Source organism: Lytechinus pictus, chromosome 11, assembly GCF_037042905.1.
Source record: "Lytechinus pictus isolate F3 Inbred chromosome 11, Lp3.0, whole genome shotgun sequence".
Classification (NCBI taxonomy): Eukaryota; Metazoa; Echinodermata; class Echinoidea; order Temnopleuroida; family Toxopneustidae; genus Lytechinus; species Lytechinus pictus.
The window spans coordinates 22,981,896-23,001,888 of record NC_087255.1 but is presented as its reverse complement, the minus strand read 5'-3'; the positions used below and the strand labels follow the sequence as shown (position 1 = coordinate 23,001,888).

The window sequence follows — 19,993 nt, the reverse complement described above, 5'->3', positions numbered from 1 at the left end:
TCTTGATAAAAACATCTATTTGTAGACCGACATTCATTGCACTTCCCGTCTAATATCATTACTCATTAATCAGAAATGCTAATAAATAACGTCTGAAAATCGGCAAAGACTGTATGCATTAATGTGAATGTGACATTTCGAACTCTGTACGGTGACGTACATGACAAAATTCCGAAGGAAAAAACGACATGTGCCTAAGAACACTGGAAATGATTCTTTCAATAAAACTGGAAAACTGTTAATTCGGGCCTAAAATTTGGTATGGTCTGTTTTTATGTAAATAGTGTTTGAAAATCTATAGGGAGCATTTTCGTGAGAGGACTTGTCGAACGTTTTATCCCACAAGGCATGCATTATCCCAAGGTAACCATAGTAACTCTCAGCATATCAGAATCAAGGAAAGTTGTCAGATCTGACAACTTACTTGTCGAACGAAAACAGTTGATAAAACACTCCACTGATGTTCGAAATGCTGACACTTAAACAAATCTTCAAAACTTTCTAAAGAAATACATAAAAGCGATTAGTTGATATCGGATAGCGGCGTCTTTTTTTTTTTTGGGGGGGGGGTGATGACGATCCACAATGTGCTGCACTCAACCCAGGTGAGGTAAATGGGTACCGGTAGGAAGTAATTCCTTAAAAAGCTGTGTGCGCTATGAACGCCTAGCTTAGCCGGGTAATATAGGAGCGCCTTGAGCACCTAACAAGGTGGATATGTGCGCAATATAAATACCCTATATTATTATTATTATTATTATCATTTTTTCCCTCTCATCCCCACAAAAATTCCAATCATGAAGCATCTTACAATTCTTGTTTGAATCAATTTTAAATCATAGTCTAATATTTCCATCAATTGTAATCTTGCAATATAATTCAACTATACTGATGACTCAGTTGCATTCAATGTATATGATAGCCATACATAAGCGATGTTCCATGAATTATATCTCAGTAATAAAAACAAAAAAGCCCATAAATTCGGAAATCTATTGGAATGAAATGAGGCTGGCTCAGTTCTTCGGTAGGAGAATATCTTTCAAAGTTATTGGCACTCGAGAAAAGTTGATATTCTAAATACCATGCAGTTCAATAAATGCTGCATACTCGTCATCAATTTCGAAATTATGACTCCCTTCCTTCATTAATCAGATATCTTCCTTTGATTAATGGTTTGGCAATTTTACATCTCGATATTTTCCATCTGAATTACTGAAGACTTCGTCGCGATGAGGAATTACCTGGCTTGGGCCATAACCGACTGCATTTGAGTTAAAGATTTATTCTTAATATACCGTTATCCGCAGATTTAGAGATAAAAATTGTTGATTAAAACTATATTTTTAAAACTGACCGCTGAAAATTAATCAAAAGTACATCACCCCCATCGTCATCGCTCCGTAGAGGGGCGATGAACATGAAGTTTAATCCAGTGAATTATTACCTCGTATTCACAATGATTAAAGACTGGTAAACCTTGTCAATTTATCATGAATAAAATGAAATCAAGGGTAAACTGAAATACAGATATTGCATTGAGATAAATCAAGTAGTATTGATAAACTGATTGAAAAATAAACCAATAAATATATGAAATACTGTAATCACTAAATGAACAAAATATGATAACTAAATGAGTACATAATAATGACAACCCCTATACAACAAAGTTGTTTAACCGAACATTCATTAAAAAATACAATTTTTTTTCTCCCTTTTTTTTGCTTTTTGAATATTTTGTTACATACTCTATTTATTGTATTTTCTTTGTTTACATATAATTTGTTGTAGAGTTGCAGAAATCAATAAATGGAAAATTGAAATAAATAAAACATTCCTTTATCACCACATGGACACAAAGCCTATGACATCATAATGACAACGATAAACGTCAAATATTAACTCCCTATTCTTGAGAGCTGTTGTTTTTCAGTTCATTGCATACGGCACACAGCCGTGACTTTCGAATGTTTATGGGGGATGGCGTTGATGTTTTGACAATAACATCAAAATTACCACATCCTTCGTAATCAATTAAAAATTACGACAGAATCGTGAGGTGCTGTCAAAAAGTGCAGGACAGATCTGAAAAACATATCCAACTCAAAATTCAAAACAGTGTCGAGTCAGGATTGACAGCAATGGGTGTCAAGCAAGAAAAGGATGGTTGACAATCCGCTGCAGCAACGGACAAAGCATTCATATCTATCCAAAGATCAGTTACAAATTGTGCCTCATGAAGTTTTATTTGATGTTTTCGTCCAAATAAGGAAGTTCTCTTAATTGCTGCTTTTGGTAGATAATAGTACCAAGACGCAATAAAAATAAAAACAGGTGACAAAAGCTATTATGTTTTATGTATTATGTATTACGTACTATGTGCGCTTATGAATGTTATTTTGGGCCACCCAAACTAACCTGATGAGCTTTCATTTGGTCCACCAATATTTTAAAATGTATTTGTATATTGCTTCTATCGGGTACAGGATTAAATAATCACCAAAAATAATAATAAAAAATAATAAAATAGTTGAGATTGGACAAATCATGTTCAGTAGCCACCTATGTCAAGTATCTTTTTAAAATTGAGTTTTGATTGGTAAAACTACAAAACCCAAGAAATGCAAAGCAACATGTATTACCAATTACCATTATCATCATTTTGGAACTATCCAACTGTTCAAATACGACGGGCAATTGGAAAATATTTTATTGATATCAAACAGACGACCACATCGTTATGCAATGATCATGGAGTTGTGTTTAATAGCTCCAAGATATGATTGAGAAGCTGTTTCTGCATTCTATAATCATCTTCATGCACAGTTTAATAGGCTTGATGAAAGGTTTATTGACCTAAGTAAAACATAGGCCTTGGATCTATACCCGAAGACTCTGTAAGATATATATCTATCTTTTGAGGATAAAACCAATTATATCGAGGCTGAACTGATCTTGCGGCAATATTAAGCTAAGAATACTTTCATTCCGACTAATTCCTTTAAGGAAGCAATAAAGAGTTGCCTGTGGAAGTTTCTGTAGTGTTTTTGAAATGTCAGAGAAAAACAGGTGAGAACGATAAAAAACCTGCAAGGACAAAGCGAGATTAATTCGGCCGATATATCCCATGTTTCGATAATTAATTTTGTTAAAAAAGACAAAAAAAAATTTTTTTGAAAGTGACCACATTTTGTTCTTAATACAATACCATATACATGATAGCTGACCGCGCGATAGAACAAGTGGAACGACTCTGGCAGTCTCGCCTGCATTACGCGATTTAATATAGCAGCAGTGCTAACTTTGAAAACTACTATAAAATAATCATTCACAAAAACACCATTCATATAATGACATAATACCACGTTCATTGACCAAAAATGACACTTGAACGGTGACTTAAGACTTGTCAACTACACCCATGTCCACATTTCATTCACTCTATCCATAAACTTTCAAAGTTATGATGGCAATTCAACAATTACCCCAACATGGCCTAAGTTTATTGACCTTTGACCATGGTCATGTGGCCTGAAACTCGTACAGGATGTTCAGTGATACTTGATTACTCTTATGTCCAAGTTTTATAAACTAGGTCCATATACTTTCTAAGTTATGATGTCATTTCAAAAACTTAACCTTAGGTTGAGATTTGATGTTGACGCCGCCGCGCCGTCGCCGTCGGAAAGCGGCGCCTATAGTCTCGCTCTGCTATGCAGGCGAGACAAAAATGATAACTCAAACAAGAGAACATTGCGAATTCAAACAATTTCTTAACTCCTTTAGAAATAGGTGAAAGGGCCCCCGAAAGTGATATTTAATAAATAATTTCACTACATAATTTATTTGATATTGGGTCATAATAATATCAAAAATACAAGACAAGGCTAAAGACAGTAGCCATGATGATATTTTGGCATGTTCAGTTTAAAGGCAGAAATTGGCTGCCGGATTATACGTCACTCCATAGATGATTGAACTTTTATTTTCACTTCTTATGTTTTTAAATGTTTGAAAGTATTTAATCCTTTCAAAACCCTTATTTTTTCACGGAAACACTTAATCCATCAAATATAAGTAAGAAATTAAAATAAGTATTCAAAAACTATACTTTGTACATAATTACAAAATGCAATCATATAAATAAAGTGAAAGGAGTAGGGGTACGCAATAAGAGACAGAGAGAGCGAGAAAGCCAAGATCAAACACGAGAGAGATAGGCAGATTAAATAGCTCAGGTCGAAATAATGAAAATGAAAAGTTCAGTTATACAGGAAGAGCGTATTTAAAAGCAATTTCTTGCTAGGTATAGTTGAAGACTGTGGAAGTGAAAGATATCATGAGTCAGACGTCGTGATACTGAAAGAAATAACATAGTCCAGCATTAAGATCTCTAAAGAACCTCAACGGCAGACACAACACTGCTTCTTCAGGATAACCAAAAAGCGAACGAGGGATTAGGTAAGATAATACGAAAAGTTCAGGGCGCGTTGACACTTTGCGTTAGGATACTTCTACCAGGGCAATGCTCTAGTCGCCTCCGATTTAACAGATGCTTTTGTACTATCTGGCGTATTTCAGGCGTTTTAATCTCACCGTCAGCCATGTTTTCCGCCAGCCTAATCTTTGTTTTCCGCCATCGTAATCTTGAGAATACAAGGTACATGATATTGATACCCTACATGCACATCGCATCTTGGTGAAAATATTGCGTTTAACCTATGCAAACGTTTATGCATATACATATATTGCACTCTTAAAAAGGTTGGGCAAAAACGCCAAATGTTTAACCATTACTGGGCAACATACTGTCCACACAACTATTGGTTAAAATCTGTCTAATTTGGTAATAAAAACTGACAATTGAAAAATAAATTTGCTCAATTGATAATAATTGCCCAGGTTTTATATATATATATATTTTTTTTACCAACATACATTACCCAACACAGTGGTCAGTGTGTATACTCTGTGCTAATCATACGGTTAAGGCGCCTCTGTTATTGTAACCATTGAGGAAGCACCTTTAGAAAACTTTTAAATTTCAAAGACCAGAAAATAATAATCAATGTTTACCATGGCAAATGGTACTCAACTGTTTTACTCAGATATGCACGCTACTTCTTTGGTCACACTATTCAATATCAACTGTCGTTCTTCCACGAGTGGTTCTAAATTATGTTCACCATTTTTATTTGATCAAAATTAAATTCTATTACGATAATGATAATAATAATAAAAGAGAGCACAAAGAGTCCCAAATGTATATACTGAAAATAAAACAACAACCAGGCAAAAGACTTCGTGAGCTTTCTGCCTATTATTCATTTTTTTGTAATGGATCATTGTCCATTGAAGCTATCTATGACCCCCTTTCTGCCTGTCTGCTCGATAAATAATTAAAGAAAACTTTAAAATATGTAAATGAGTATAAGAAATGCTTACTTGACCAGGCTTTCTGTGAGTGGTTGTAGCTGTATAGTAACCATGTTGTCTTCTGTGACTGCCGATGATACAGAAGGTGCTTTAGGACTGATAGGTGCTAAAGGAAGATAAGGGTGAAGACTTGTAAAAAAATGGGTTTTTTGGTGGGTTAAAGGCTGCTTTTGCGACGAAACCTCGTATTAAAAAAAGAATGAATGTTTAAGTAAAAATACTATCTCAAGCACTGGCGGATCCAGCCGGCCACCCCCCCCCCCTTTTTGAGAGGCACAATTAAACTTTGGAACATTAAAATGGCGCTCAAACAGAAGTGTGCCCCCTTTTTAAGTGAAGACCCTTTTTTCCTTTCTTTTTCTTTTACTTGTCAAAATTTTCCTCTCTTTCCCCAAAACCTGGATCCGCCCCCGATCTCAAGCATTTAGATGAAAAGTTTTTCATCAACCCAGATTTGAAGTACGCAGTAAAAAATGTAATAAAATATAACGCTTTGTTGGTGTTATAACGTTGACAGTATAGAGTGAATAATAGAAAATTAAATCAAAATGGCGGACATGACAGAATGACCCAATACTTACTTAACTCGCATGAAATCCATCGAAAATCGAAAAATAATAATACAACATTTATAAAAGATATTTCTTCTGAAAGTACCACTTAAAGGGATCGTTTAACTTTGTGAGCAGCTGATTAAAAAAATTCTCAAACTGAGTTGAAACGTGCGTATGAGTGCCTGTATTTGTCCTCAAAAACCCTGAAACAGACCACAATATAGGATTAAAAAAACTCTAATTTAGATACAAGTAGCAATTTATTAGCCTGATTTTGAGAACCGTCTAGTAGACGGGTTCAGCTTATGACCAGTTTTCTCCAATTCAAAAAGTCCGTTGGCTATTTTGACTGCCTTCTATTGTGTGTATCTCCTATACACACACTATTAGCTGCACTGTACATTCAGTGTATACCTTGTACACACTGTATGTAGGTCATGCTGTGTTCATCTAGTTGTTGTGGTGCACAGATTCCCTGTATACACATAGTCATTGAAACCAACTCCCAATTATTTCAAACTTTGGTTTACATCTCCATGGTCTTAAAATTGATCCTGTAAATATAATACTTTGAAACTTTTGGGATGGTATTTTTACACTATAAGCCTAATGTTTAGCCCATTTTCAGGAACCAAAAGGAGAATTTTTTAAATCAGAACAAAGTGAAATGATCACTTTAAGAGTTTTGACACATGACTTTGTTTATAATTAAGGTCCACAACATGGAGAATGTATGTACGAGGAGCATTCATATTATAACAGCATTATCATGTTCAGAGTTTTATCGTCATTCTTTCATTTCCTGTATTCTGTAAGGTTTGTCAAATGTCTTCAAGAATATTTGATTAGAGCCAATCCATGTAGTGCCAATGGGAAGGAAATCTTGGCAATCGATCAAGGCATGCTAAAGGAATCAACCTGGACAATGTTAAAAGTGACCGCTCTGGCTGTCTACGAAATGTATGCAAAGCTGAGAGATTGTGAGGACAAGCGAAAATACACATACTTTTGGACATTATCCATATATCCCCTAATTCAAATGAGCAAGGATATATGTATTAATAACTTGCAAGGAGAGATGAAAATGGCACATGTTACAGTGACATCGTTCCCATGGTCACATCCACACCAAAGTGCAGCGGGATGTTTTACAAAGAATTAAGTGTGATTTAGAGTCAATCTTGAATTCGGACGCGCACATGATATTTAATGTGTAATCTGATTGACGGATACGGGGGTAGTGCATGCGCGTCCCTTGCGCATGAGTAGACCATATCATAGTGACCAATATTCAGTGGTGCGTTATTACCGCACGCAACTAGGAATTTAAGCCACACTTAAATCTCTGTGAAACACCCCAAGGTCTTCTTTAAAGTCAGATGGTCACTTACCTGGAACTTTGGTAAACTCTGTGATGACGAGGGCAGTCCCGTCACCGACCCGGTTGTTGGCTGAAATTCGAAAGATATACTCGGTTGCGGGATCGAGCTCGGATATGAGAATGTGAGCCAAGTTGGAGCTATCTATGTCCATCACAGGCCGGTGGGACGAAATGTTGCCATCTTTCGGGTCGCTTTTGGCAACAGGCTCGTAAGAAATCTGAGGAGTGGCAGCAAGTAAAACAGCATAGCACGTTTAATAAACAGGCTTTGCCAACAGGTCACGATACACAAGTTGGAGAAGCGATGGCGTCATCTACAAACTCATTATTTTGAACATTTCAAGACAATTTTCGTTAGTGCCTTTGAATAATCAAGAGTTTTTCTCCCAAAATACCCAAATCGCTTTCAGGGACATATTCTAATGAAATATGAATTCGAATAGACGTCGATGTCTTCCAACTAAGCTAGAATGTTGTTGTCTTTAAACGACTCAACATATCCAATAACTCGGTATTCGTATACTCGCCAGACAACCTGACAAGCATTTTGGTGAAACTTTAAATACTACGTTGCTTTTTCAAATTGAAATATGCGAACTGCCAGCCATAAGGATTGTCCAAACTAAAATTTGATGAACACTGATCTTTTGACCACATTATGACATGAATGTTCATTGGCTCTAATGTTACAGTCACACCAACGAATTCGATTCCAGGGGGGCGTTTCATGAAAGGACTTGTCGGACGTTTTATCCGACAAGTCCCATTTTATCCGACAGTTACCATAGTAACAGTACCTCTCAGCCAATCAACATCAGAGAAAGATGTCAGATCTGACAACTTGTCGGATGAAAATGTTGATGAAACACTCCCCAGGTCGATGAAGGCCATTACGTTGTTTCCAATGGCACATCATTGGTCGGTTAGATGTCGAATCCGTAAATGTGGCTAAAGCGTTAATTACTTCAAAGGAACTTGAAGACATTCAGCTGTTCCAAGACGTCTGGGCGCGCCAAATTAATTGTTTTTAATGTTATTGGCAACTCCTAAAATCATGCATGTTGACGTGTAATGGTGAATGTATGGGACTGTCCCGTTTTCGTGACTCACCGTTACAGTGCATTGCATTGCTAAATAACAAGTACATTTAACGACTTTAAGGTGTGATGTAAATTTCCACACAAAGGCTCGAATAGGAGGAATAAAAATCGGCTCTATTTATAACAAATATAAAATTTATAAAGATATATACAGTATTGACAAGGATTCAGTTAACGGGTGTGTCAAATAATATTTCTATCAGTTTAACACTGTGGGGGGAAATAAAGTTGTGCGTTTTTTCATGAAAATGTTCAATAAAAGAAGTACGAATAAATTAAAATCAGAAGCATGTAATATTTTGATCAAATAGGGGATTCTTTTTAAAGATAATTATTAAATATTGAACATGAATTGATATCCTCAAGAAAATCGAATGCAATGATACATCCCCTTGGTAGTAGACGTGAATGTTCCCAAATACAAGAGGAGATTCGATTCTAATTACTCATAGGCGTATTGAATATCATAGCAAACTCTTACTTTACAATAGTGGTGCATATTCTTTATGGTAATAAGAGACATGGAAGTGAAAATTCCAAACGTATGCTTGCAAGTTTCATTCGACGCCTAAGTCGGATACCAGGCCAATATGTGCACAATATGTTTACAAACAGTTCTAGGTGAATCAGGTTACTGCGATAAAATCTCAGCACTTTTTGCCCGGATAGGGTAGGTTTACCAGCCTAACATATTCGATGTTTGGAGCATGTAACCACCTGTTCTGTAACGCCTAAATATGTACCGCCGTGCGATACTGAGAAACCACAATAACAGTGAGGAAATTGAATGCAATAAAGCGTATCGATGATTTGTTTTTATGGTTCCTTCATTCGCCCGGGTCCTTGTACGCTTGACTAAGGAACCTAAAGATTTGTTTTGGTTTGGTAATCTACCGAAGATCTAAGCAGACTGTGCCAATCTCCGCTCTCACTATGACGTCGACAAGCTCAGGTCTTAGTATCTTCTTCACATGCTTTCCCGTACCCGGATCTCATGTCGCTTGTTTTTCCACAGAATCTATGTTTAGACCCAGCAGAACCATCTCATGAGTTTTTTTTTTTAAATCACGAAGGATGGAGCCAAGGTATAGGGCTATCGGAGGATGTGATCGCTAGATTGGGATCATCTACGATCAAAGACCGCCATATTTGGCCACCCTGATTCAACGACGAGCCATGTGACCAAAATGAGCCATGTGACCAAAGTAACATTATGCTTTATTTGAGATATCAAAACCAAAAAAGGTCGCCGGTGCCATCCGACGATGCCCTTGATATCGAAGTTTCGCGACTCTCCTCGATGCCACCAAAGTGCGCCCTTTTCCTTCGCTGCCATGGATACAGTCATCATTTCGAAGAACTCTCGTGAACAAAACTGAAAGCGTGTTTTTGGCCCACAAATCCCATACCGTTTTGAGGTGAATCAACAAAAGTATGATCAAAATGAATATATTTCTTTATCTTATATGGCATCGATATTTGGCTCATTTTTCGGGACATAGCAAATTATTTTCTTGAGTTCCGTATAAGATCGTAGGGCCATCAAACTAAAAGCCAAAAACTAAGGGATACTGTTCGTGATGATGATCAAGTTCATTTAAAGAACAGCATTCTACTCGAAACTTTAATTGATTGATTGACTCCGTTTATTCCATTTCGATAAAAAGATATGTACAAAGTATATCACACATGATAATCACATTATATGCCAATACAAATACATAAAAATAAGAAATGTAATAAGAGAACTTTAAGAAAGGTCTTTGAGGCTTTGTGGGTTATTATTAGTAGTATCCTTGATTTCGTTGCTTATTGTGAGATTAAACGTTCAATACCATTTCTTCGATCCTACTATAAATTCCCCATGAAATCTCCAGTTACAACCATTGAACTGAAATGCAGATTTATACTGCAGTAGAAGAAAGTCGATCCCCCGAACCTGAATATGTTTCAAAATATGATTAAATCTCTTAATCGCTTGACCTCAATCGAGTCCAATTAAGTTTTAGGCGTGGTTTAATTTGGCCTTAATCAGTGATAACTGCGCATAGCTGTGAATACTGTTTACACGATTCTATTAGAATATATATTTATATGAATATTATTTCCCCATGAGCTATATCATATCATCAGGTACGAATATTCCAGATATTTCACTTTGGTCAATTTTAAAGTACTCCCATCAGTAGTATAGTAGCCCATCAACCCCCCTTCTTTTTCAACTCTCCGTCTTTCTTTATCTCTCACCCTCTAATAGTGTCACTCTCTATTTTCCTCTCTTTCTCCCGCTCACTCCTCCCATGTGTGTGTGAGGGTGGGTGAGGAAGGGTGTGTGTGTGAGGGTGAGGGTGGGTGTGTGTGTGTGTGTCTCAGGTTTTATCCATATGAATATTACATCTCATCTGATGGGTATATGTGTGAGTGGATGTGTGTGAGGGTGGGGGGTGGGTGTGTCTCTCTCAGGTTTTATCCATATGAATATTACATCTCATCTGATGGGTATCAACAATCGGAACATGATATATGATGTTAATCTGCATTTAACATATGAATCACAGTCGGTCGTTGGAATTTAAGGTGAAAAGCACACACATTTGCTCCTACAGCAGGCTACCTGATTTACAAAAGAAATTTCATTCATAGGCCTGTTTCTAATGTGCCCCCTTCCCGTAAAATGATCGATCAAAAAGACTTTTCAATTATTGTGCTTTTCCGATTTTTTTATTTTAAAATATAACCATATGAATTATCATCATTCTCAAAGTTAAAAAAGGGGAAAATTACATCGCATTGTATACCTACCCCTTTTTACATTATTCTTAAAGTATTATTGATATGATATGGTTCTTGTATTCGATAAACATTGGAATATTTATATCAATTACTGGTTTTATACGCTTATCATCAGCAGGTTCATTTGCTTTCGGCAAAAGCGGGATTCTTAAAGTGTCGCTACCAATCTATGTATTTATGCGACGACTAAATTTGGGTAGATTTTAATTATTTGCAACATGATTGATAAAAAGGACAACATAATGTCATTCGTCGATAAGAACATTTACATGACTATAGAAATCGAAAACATTAAACGAAGTGTTCTCAAATGTTAAACTAGTTCACATTCTCAAATAAAAAAATCAAGAATGTAATCAGGCCGATCTGACAAAATGTAAAGTATCACCCCGAAGCTTAGATTTCACCTCGGACTCAATTTGGACCTAAATCACAGCTAAACAAAAGAAATTGGTACATTCCCTACCCAGTGTTCCCGGAGGGAGTGAGGGAGGGGGGGGGGGCTTCTGAATGCGTTAAGGTGAGTAAGAATGGATCACGAGAACAATGGGAACAGGAACAAGGGTGCAAAACTATGATGGAAAATGGGGTTAATACCCCTCTCTTCGAGCCCCTGGCCTGCTATTCATGTGACTATCGTGAAATTGATAGGACCCGTGGAAAGTGGTGTAACATGAACCGAACTCGCAAGGGGCACGTGCGGATCGTCTGGAATACGTGAGGGGTTAAAAGGAGGTGAACATGAGACAACGCCCGCTCGCAGCAGTGGGTAGCGGATAATGGATGGTGGAGAGCCTTTTCTTATAACCGGGCGATAGTATGGTATTTCTGTATTTCTGTCGTCGTGATGGTGCTGGATTTTAGAACAATGGCGATCAATGACGTCAAATTTAATGGTTTGGTATCGCATGTGTGCAGTGATTCATAAGAAAAATGTGGCTTGTCAGAATCATGAGCAGCTGCCTTTAGGGTAAATGACACACATTGCGATCCTTTCCACGGCTAAACTACCCTCTACCCCATTAGCTAACCATTAATCCATTTTCGTCATCTTTCTTCCACATCCGATCCTGGACTGGTGTCAAAATATGAAAGAAGGTTTGGATATACTGGAAAAAAACGGCACTTCGATGAATCTGGGTTTCTTAAATGAAGGTGGAATTAAACTCATTCACATATTTTGTTTTTGTTCAAATCAGAAAATGAATGTAATGAATGCAATTATTACACCAGGTTTGTGGGTATTGTTCTTGTTATCATTATACTATTTCTATTATCAACATTGCTATTTGTAAAGATAATTTTTTATTCCTTGAAAAGCAGAGCGCGTAACAGCTGCTCTGCTAAATCCAGTGTAATTATGTTACATTACTGAAGAGCGCTCAGAGACTTCAACTTATAGCAAGCCTAATAAGCCTAGTTATAAATAATCATTATCACTACCTTAATCTTCATTATCACTATTGTTATCATCATTATCATGATTATTCATATTATCATTATCACTGGTTAACTGTACGTTTACTATCATTACTGCTACTATTGAAATTGTTATCATTATCTTCATCATCGCTTTTATCGTTATTTCATTCTTAGTGTTATCATTAAGATTATTATCATTTACTTTTCTGCACTCTTCCAGAGCGACACAGGAACCTATCTTTATACTTGAAACGAAAAGACAGTACATTTCAGCTTTCCTGATTTGGTACAAGGTAGCACCCCTCGGCCGATAATCTTACCCCTATACGACACCCTTCTACCAGGTCCATGGTAGAGAGAGGGTCTATGATGATACCCCTTTATGCATCTCATGAATCATCAAGAGGGTATTAACCTATAATGTGTCATGTGCTGATGGCAATCTCCATCGTGCTCCAAGACATATGCTGTCAGACTCGATGGGGGAATATCTTCTCTGATGGGGGGCATGAATATACCCCCATAACTTTATTTCGACCCCTTCTAAATAAAGACGCATTATATCCCAATCAGGTTATAATCAGGAACAATATGGAAAATAAAGCCAATTGTGAACTCAATCAAATTGAAACCATCCATGACTTTAACGTGCCAATGACATGTTCTCTCTTCATTTTAAGGCAAATATCGTTATAAGTACAATGGTATTATGTTTAGAGCTCGTTTCAATTGAAAGTACTTTAATCATACTAATATCAATGAAACCTTTTTGCAATGTAACAAAAGATTTTATGTGAGCCAAGTTAGGCCTATATGTTGTCATTGGAATGTGATTTGATATGGAAATTAAAACTGCATCATGACATGACTGACAATGACCAAAAAAAAGAAGTAGATAATAAACTTAATTAGTTGTTTTGGATACGGACACGCTATTACACCTCTTACTTGGCAATGCCGTTAATTTAATTGAGGCTGATGCTTTATATTAGGAACCGAACAGGATTAAAAGATTAAATTCCATGGTATATTTTCTGTTGTTCCCAATTCTTCTGTTGTTTGATGGGTTCACTTCTTAGAGTATTTCGGAAGAAACAGGAAGGCAGCAGTAATCATTTTCAAGCTTTGTGACGTCATACACGTCACATTCTGGAGGTTAAGTTATCGTGTTCCCCGTACTGTCTAAATTTGGAGTATGAACCACGATCACTTAGCATTGTACTATAATCATATCATATTATCAAGAGAATTTTACTATTTGAAGCATTATAATTAAGCACGATATTTCCATTTATATGAATATATTCTGATCACGGACGCGTTGATACAATGTTATTTACACGAGAAAGAATTATTTAAACGAAATATTCACACAGTTTGGTATACATAAAGCCGATAGTTCATTTAATTTCATAGTGCATATAAGCAAGACGCACTTTTGAACATTGATGATTATCAACATATATAACCAACCTAATACTTACTGTATATCCGAGTAATTCGCCGTTGATTTGTTTGGGAGCCTCCCAACGTAATTCGATAGAATCCAACGTTCTGTTTAAGACCTGTAACTCAGTAACAGGGCCAGGAACTGGAAAATTAAATACAATAAAAACAACTTGTTAATTTTGAAATTAGCAGAAACCAGGTTTATACTAGAACCACATTAATATTTGTTATTATGTATTACATTTGAGACGCCTTTGTCCACAGCTTAGACAAACTTCTGTGTTATAAACGCTTTTTAAATAATTTCACATACTTTAAATCTATAATTATAGCCTATTTTGTTTTAAAATATGATGTTCAATATTCTTTTGAAATGCAATTCGATTAGTCCAGTATACAAGAATGCTACCATTCTCTTCTAAAACGAGAACGACACGACAATCAATGGTAGCATTGTTTCCCAATAGATGTTAAAAATAAAACCAAAAATATTATAAATCCCTTGGGTAAGCTCTCCACCCTTTAATAAGTCTGTAATGGAATGTAATCAGCGCATCAACATTGTCTCATGAACGCTTCAAAACAGTATGCAGCCGTTACACATTATAGAACAAGCGAGGAAATTAAAGTGTTACGTATCCTATTAGTGCGATTAATCAAAGTACATTTAGCAAAAGGGTTCGATTGATGAAGTCTAGTTAGAAGAATCAATTTCATTGACAGACTGCAAGGGGTCTGTTGTTGTTTTGCATGAAAAGATGATAATTAGAATGGCCACATGATGACGGGATGTACTGTCTGGCTTGGTCTGCGATCAAGAAGTCATATATATAATCAGCCATGGGGAAAGTTCGAGTGGTAGTTCGTTGATTGGGCAGAAATAAATGTTAAACGAATTAATGCATGTTGGTTAAAGTTTGACCAATACAAATTTCGATTGCAAGTGTGTTCACGTATTGGCATAAGGTGTGCGAAAGACAATTATAGTTTCTGATTTTTCTTCGTAATCAAGACACCATAGATGATGGTAGTTGTGAAAAAAAATCGATAGGAGTAGCAGTAGTAGTAGGAGTAATATAAGTGGTAGTAGTAGTAGTAGTAGTAGTAGCTGAAGTGGTAATAGTAGTAGTAGAAGTAGTAGTAGCAGCAGCAGCAGTAGCAGTACCAGTAGTACATGTAACAGTGGTAGTCGTAGAAGTAGTAGTAGTAGTAGTAGTAGTAGTAGTAGTAGTAGTAGTAGTAGTAGTAGAAGAAGTAGTAATAGTAGTAATAGTAATAGCAATAGTAGTAGTAGTATTAGTAGTAGTAGAAGTAGTAGTAGTATAAGTATTAGAAGTGGGAGTTGTAGTAATAGTATTAATATTACTTGTAGTAACAGTAGAAGTAGTAGTAGTAGTAGTAGTAGTAGTAGTAGTAGTAATAGTAGTAGTAGTAGTAGTAGTAGAAGAAGAAGAAGTAGTAATAGTAGTAATAGTAATAACAATAGTAGTAGTAGTTGTTGTAGTAGTACTTGTAGAAGTAGTAGTAATAATATAAGTATTAGAAGTGGGAGAAGTATTAGTAGTAGTAGAAGAAGAAGTGGGAGTAGTAATAGTAGTAGTAGTATAGTAGGTAGTAGTCGTAGTAGTAGTAGAGTAGTAGAAGTAGTAGAAGTAGTAGTAGTAGTAGTAATAATATTACTAGTAGAAAAAGTAGTAGTAGTAGTAGTAGTAGTAGTATGAGGAGGAGGAGGAGTAGTATTAGCAGTAGTAGTAGAAGTAGTATTAGTAGTATTAGTAGTAGTAGTAGTAATAGCAGTAGTAGTAGTAGTAGTAGTAGTAATAGATGTTGTTGTTGTAGTAGTTGTTGTTGAAGTTGTCGTAGTGGTAAATATCAATAAAATCTGATAAAAAGTATTAATAAACATAAGGTCGTCAACAAATTTCATGCATATAATCATCCCAAACTCAACTTACCCTTCCTTCATCAGCAATATAATATCCTGAATATTAAAAAAAAAAAAGGTATAACCACTGTCCCGAAAGGTGTAAAAAAGTGAAACTCCAAATTTATAAAATTCCAATCCACCCTGAGCGAATAAGATGCACAAACAATGATACTTTCGTGGTAAAGAGTTGGTGTCAATAGAATACTACGAATGTCTGCGTTTGGTCGTTACTTTGCGAGGTATGCTGTTTGTGGCAGACAGAAGTATATATTTATACCACGTATCGGCAATGACTAGAAACTCACGCAGATGTGCGCAGTCGCGGCGCACTAACACAATTACAATTTGACTTATCCCATATCCGGGACTATTATAGCAACGGTAGGAGAGTAGTAGCAGGAGTGTGTTTGTGTACTATAAGGGGCGAGCTATGTGTTTGAATCTGAGGACGTTAAGGTTACCCCACCCGATGTTACACTGTGAAAGATGTTTTTCTGAAAATATATGAAAACGAAAATAAAAATAAATATACCTCGATTTTTTTTCTTCAGTTTTATGAATACGCCTCCTCGAAGGCGGGGGGAAAAACAAGTGTGCGTTATGTACATTGGGTATGTTTGAAACTGAGGACATTAAAGTTGTCCCAGATTTCTGCTTGCGTTACATAATGGATGCTTTGTTGACTGGAGAGAAATGAGAATGAAAATGAATAAATCTGAAAATATTTGATTTTAATTTTTGTCTTCAGTTTTATGAATAATTGAAGGCGCAAGTTAGAAATGGGGATTTACCGAATGTAGCTGATATACCTGTGTATTAAATCCTAAACCACATGATGATAAACAGTCCCAAAATATTACAAATACTTAGGAATTGTATCTTTACTTTTTGTATTCTAAACCATGCCTGGAATTCAAATGTAGTTAGACAAATCTAAAATGAATAATGACATCACATTCATAGGATTGTGTCAATTCACTGTGTTATATAAACACTATAAAGAGCGAGTCTACAACATCGCCGTTATTTTCCACTTTCAAACACTAAAAAAGCGTGTATGTTTTTCAATATGTTTATGAATGATCTGAAGTCTGTGTTATATACTTCATACCTTTTTTCCTTTTATCTGAACTTACATTTTAGCTTCATTTTGTTTCTTCAAGAATAAACACAACGTTTCAGGAATATACATCTTATAGTGCCTTAAAATTGAAAATATTTTATTCAGCAATGTCATAAAACGTGCTTTCATTAAATTTCATTCTTATTCTGAAATTAGCAAACCATACATAATGCAAAGCACCACAATACAGTGAAGACATCCTGAAGACATCAAAAACTGTACCTCTGTCGAGACTTTTAAAAATCTTGAAAAAACTCTAATTCTTAGCTCTTTATGCGCCTTAAGCACTCTGTAGAATTGATTTGGCGCTTTATAAATCGCATTATTATTATTAATTATTAAGAAGACGAATAGAATTTAGAGAAAAAGGGGCACAAAGATGAATTTAACATGAAACCAAATCATTATTATTAAGAACTCTAGAAACGATTTAGAAAACTTCAGAAAATCCATTCAGCATTTTCCGTCTATTCTTACGATTGCATACATATCCACTCTAAATTGAAGTGTTATGCGTATCCATGAAAGAGTCTACACCACGGGAAAGTAATACATTTGTTTCCAAATATACATATTAAATTTCCCTCAAAATCATTCTGTGCTATCAATATCACCATGTTGTGGTATTTATATACATCGGAATCAGCGGGCAAAGTGATGTGAAATGAACATGAATTGACTGGTTTGGGAAATACAAGTTTATGCCTGTGTGAGTTGAAAATATCATTTTCTGGATATTGTCTTAATGTAGGCATAGCCAGGTTAGCCAGACTATCTTTGATCTCAATTAGAAAGAATAAATCAATCTGATCAAGTGAAGTATATTTTAAAAACAAGCTTCGTTAATAAAGCATAATATTATGAATAATTCACAAGAAAAATAATTATAAGCAATGTATATGATGCATGATTTGTGCTATGTTCTACACTGTGAAAGTTGAGCAAACTTTAATAAACTAATACGTCACATTTTACCTTGCAGTTTGAATAAAAGTGCGAGTACATCACCCAACATTGTATAAAAGGATCCTCCAATGCCATTAAGTTGCGGTCTGAATATCACATAAAATTGGGCATTTCCTATGCTAAATTTCGATCATCGTTTTATCGAACGGTGCACAGGCATGAAAGAAATTAATAATAGTGAATAGTTTTGTTGATTTCCTTTCGGAAACCCCTGATCTAGCGATCATATTGATTGTTTTTAAATTGGTCATCACTACTGCCTTCACATTACAGACACTAAAATCATGATGACAACGCAAATACGAAAAACATTTTTTCAGGGAAAGTTGAACATTATTCAGGACTTTATATTTTTGTTGATGTTTTTATCGTGTATAGCTGATTTGGTTACCCTGTATAAAGATGTGAAATAAATAAGTAAATAAATATTTATTTTTTAATTCAAATATTAATAGCAGATCTATGGCATCTTTCTGTCTAGGCGTTGTGGCGTATGCCTGTAATCCAAGCTAGTTTGGCATGATTGGTGCAGTTACAAAATGATGCAGAGGTTCGAACCGTGGCCACGTCTTTCGAATGGTGACGTATATGGTTAATACACGTATGTTAAACTAAAAAAAAAAGCAAACACACACTCTCCGGGTATCTTTACTTCTTTATCTTTCCACCCCTCTCTCCCTCTCACTCTTCCTCTCCGTCCACCAGCCGTGATTTATATTATCTTCACCCAGTCCGATTCGCGTCAATAATTCATATTGATCCGTGATTTGTCATCGCTTATCTCAGAAATGACACCGGTCCATATGAGTCCAATGACCACCGTGCTATCTGCGAAGAAGCATATCATATACCATGTATACCCTGTATATCATATCATGCAAATACTTGTAAACCAATGACCAGTTTGACATCAAATCTCTGGATTCAAACTACTTTGCAATGGAAAGATGGAAGGAATGAGGGAATGAAGGTAGACCGTATCTAAATATAGATAATAAGCTAGATGTTCATAAAAAAGAGTAAATTGAAGGATGGAGAGATAGACAGACAGATAGATAGATAAATAGATAGATAGATAGATAGATAGATAGATACATGTAGATAGATAGATACATGTAGATAGATAGATAGATATATAGATATATAGATAGATGGATGGATGGATGGATGGATGGATGGATAGACGGATGTATGGATAGATCAAGATATATATATATATATATAGAGAGAGAGAGATACATTCGAAGAGAGAGGGGGATTATTTTCTGTGTTGGGGTTTGTGCGTTTGTGCTTTGAGAGAAAGGCAGAGAGAGGGGGAGACACAGACAGACAGACCGACAGACAGGAGGAACAGTCAAGGATAGAGGTGGTGATTTTATCGGGATGATTGTGACTGGATAACTGGTGTTGGTCATGGATAGCAGGGCGCGGGAGTGTGCGAGAGAGGGTGGGTGTGTGAGTGTGTATTTGCAAAAGAGTAAAGGTGAAAGAAATTTAATATGGGTAAGTGTGTACTTACGGGAGTTGGATAATGATGAGGAGGGTGGTGAACTTGTGGTATGTGTAGTTCTAGGAGGATGAGGAAACAAAATGGGGTGGGTGTGTGTGTGTGTAAGGGAGTTTTGATGTGTGTCTGGTGCACTTACCCGTGGTGTCTGCGCGCATACTTTTGTAGATATGGGTTCGTGTGTTTGTGTGTGTGTGTAAGACAACAAGGGTGGGTTAAAGAAAGTGGTGTGGGTGTTGAGTGTGCGTAAGAGAGTTAAGTGGGGGATAGAGTGGGGTGGGAGAGGAGTATGTGAGAGAGTGGAAGTAGGGGAGATAGAGGGAGTGGTTTAG

The 19,993-nt window shown here is 36.1% G+C and overlaps 1 protein-coding gene across 1 annotated transcript in view; it reads right to left on the bottom strand.

Moving 5' to 3' along the window:
- Positions 1 to 19,993, bottom strand: part of LOC129271992 (receptor-type tyrosine-protein phosphatase delta-like) — an 87,892-nt gene that overhangs the window by 29,720 nt on the left and 38,179 nt on the right. Inside the window, exons 22-24 of the mRNA XM_064107137.1 lie at positions 14,174 to 14,280; positions 7,385 to 7,592; positions 5,449 to 5,545 (exon numbers count right to left, since the gene is read on the bottom strand). Coding sequence (XP_063963207.1) covers positions 5,449 to 5,545; positions 7,385 to 7,592; positions 14,174 to 14,280 — 412 coding nt within the window. The remainder of the gene's footprint in view (positions 1 to 5,448; positions 5,546 to 7,384; positions 7,593 to 14,173; positions 14,281 to 19,993) is intronic.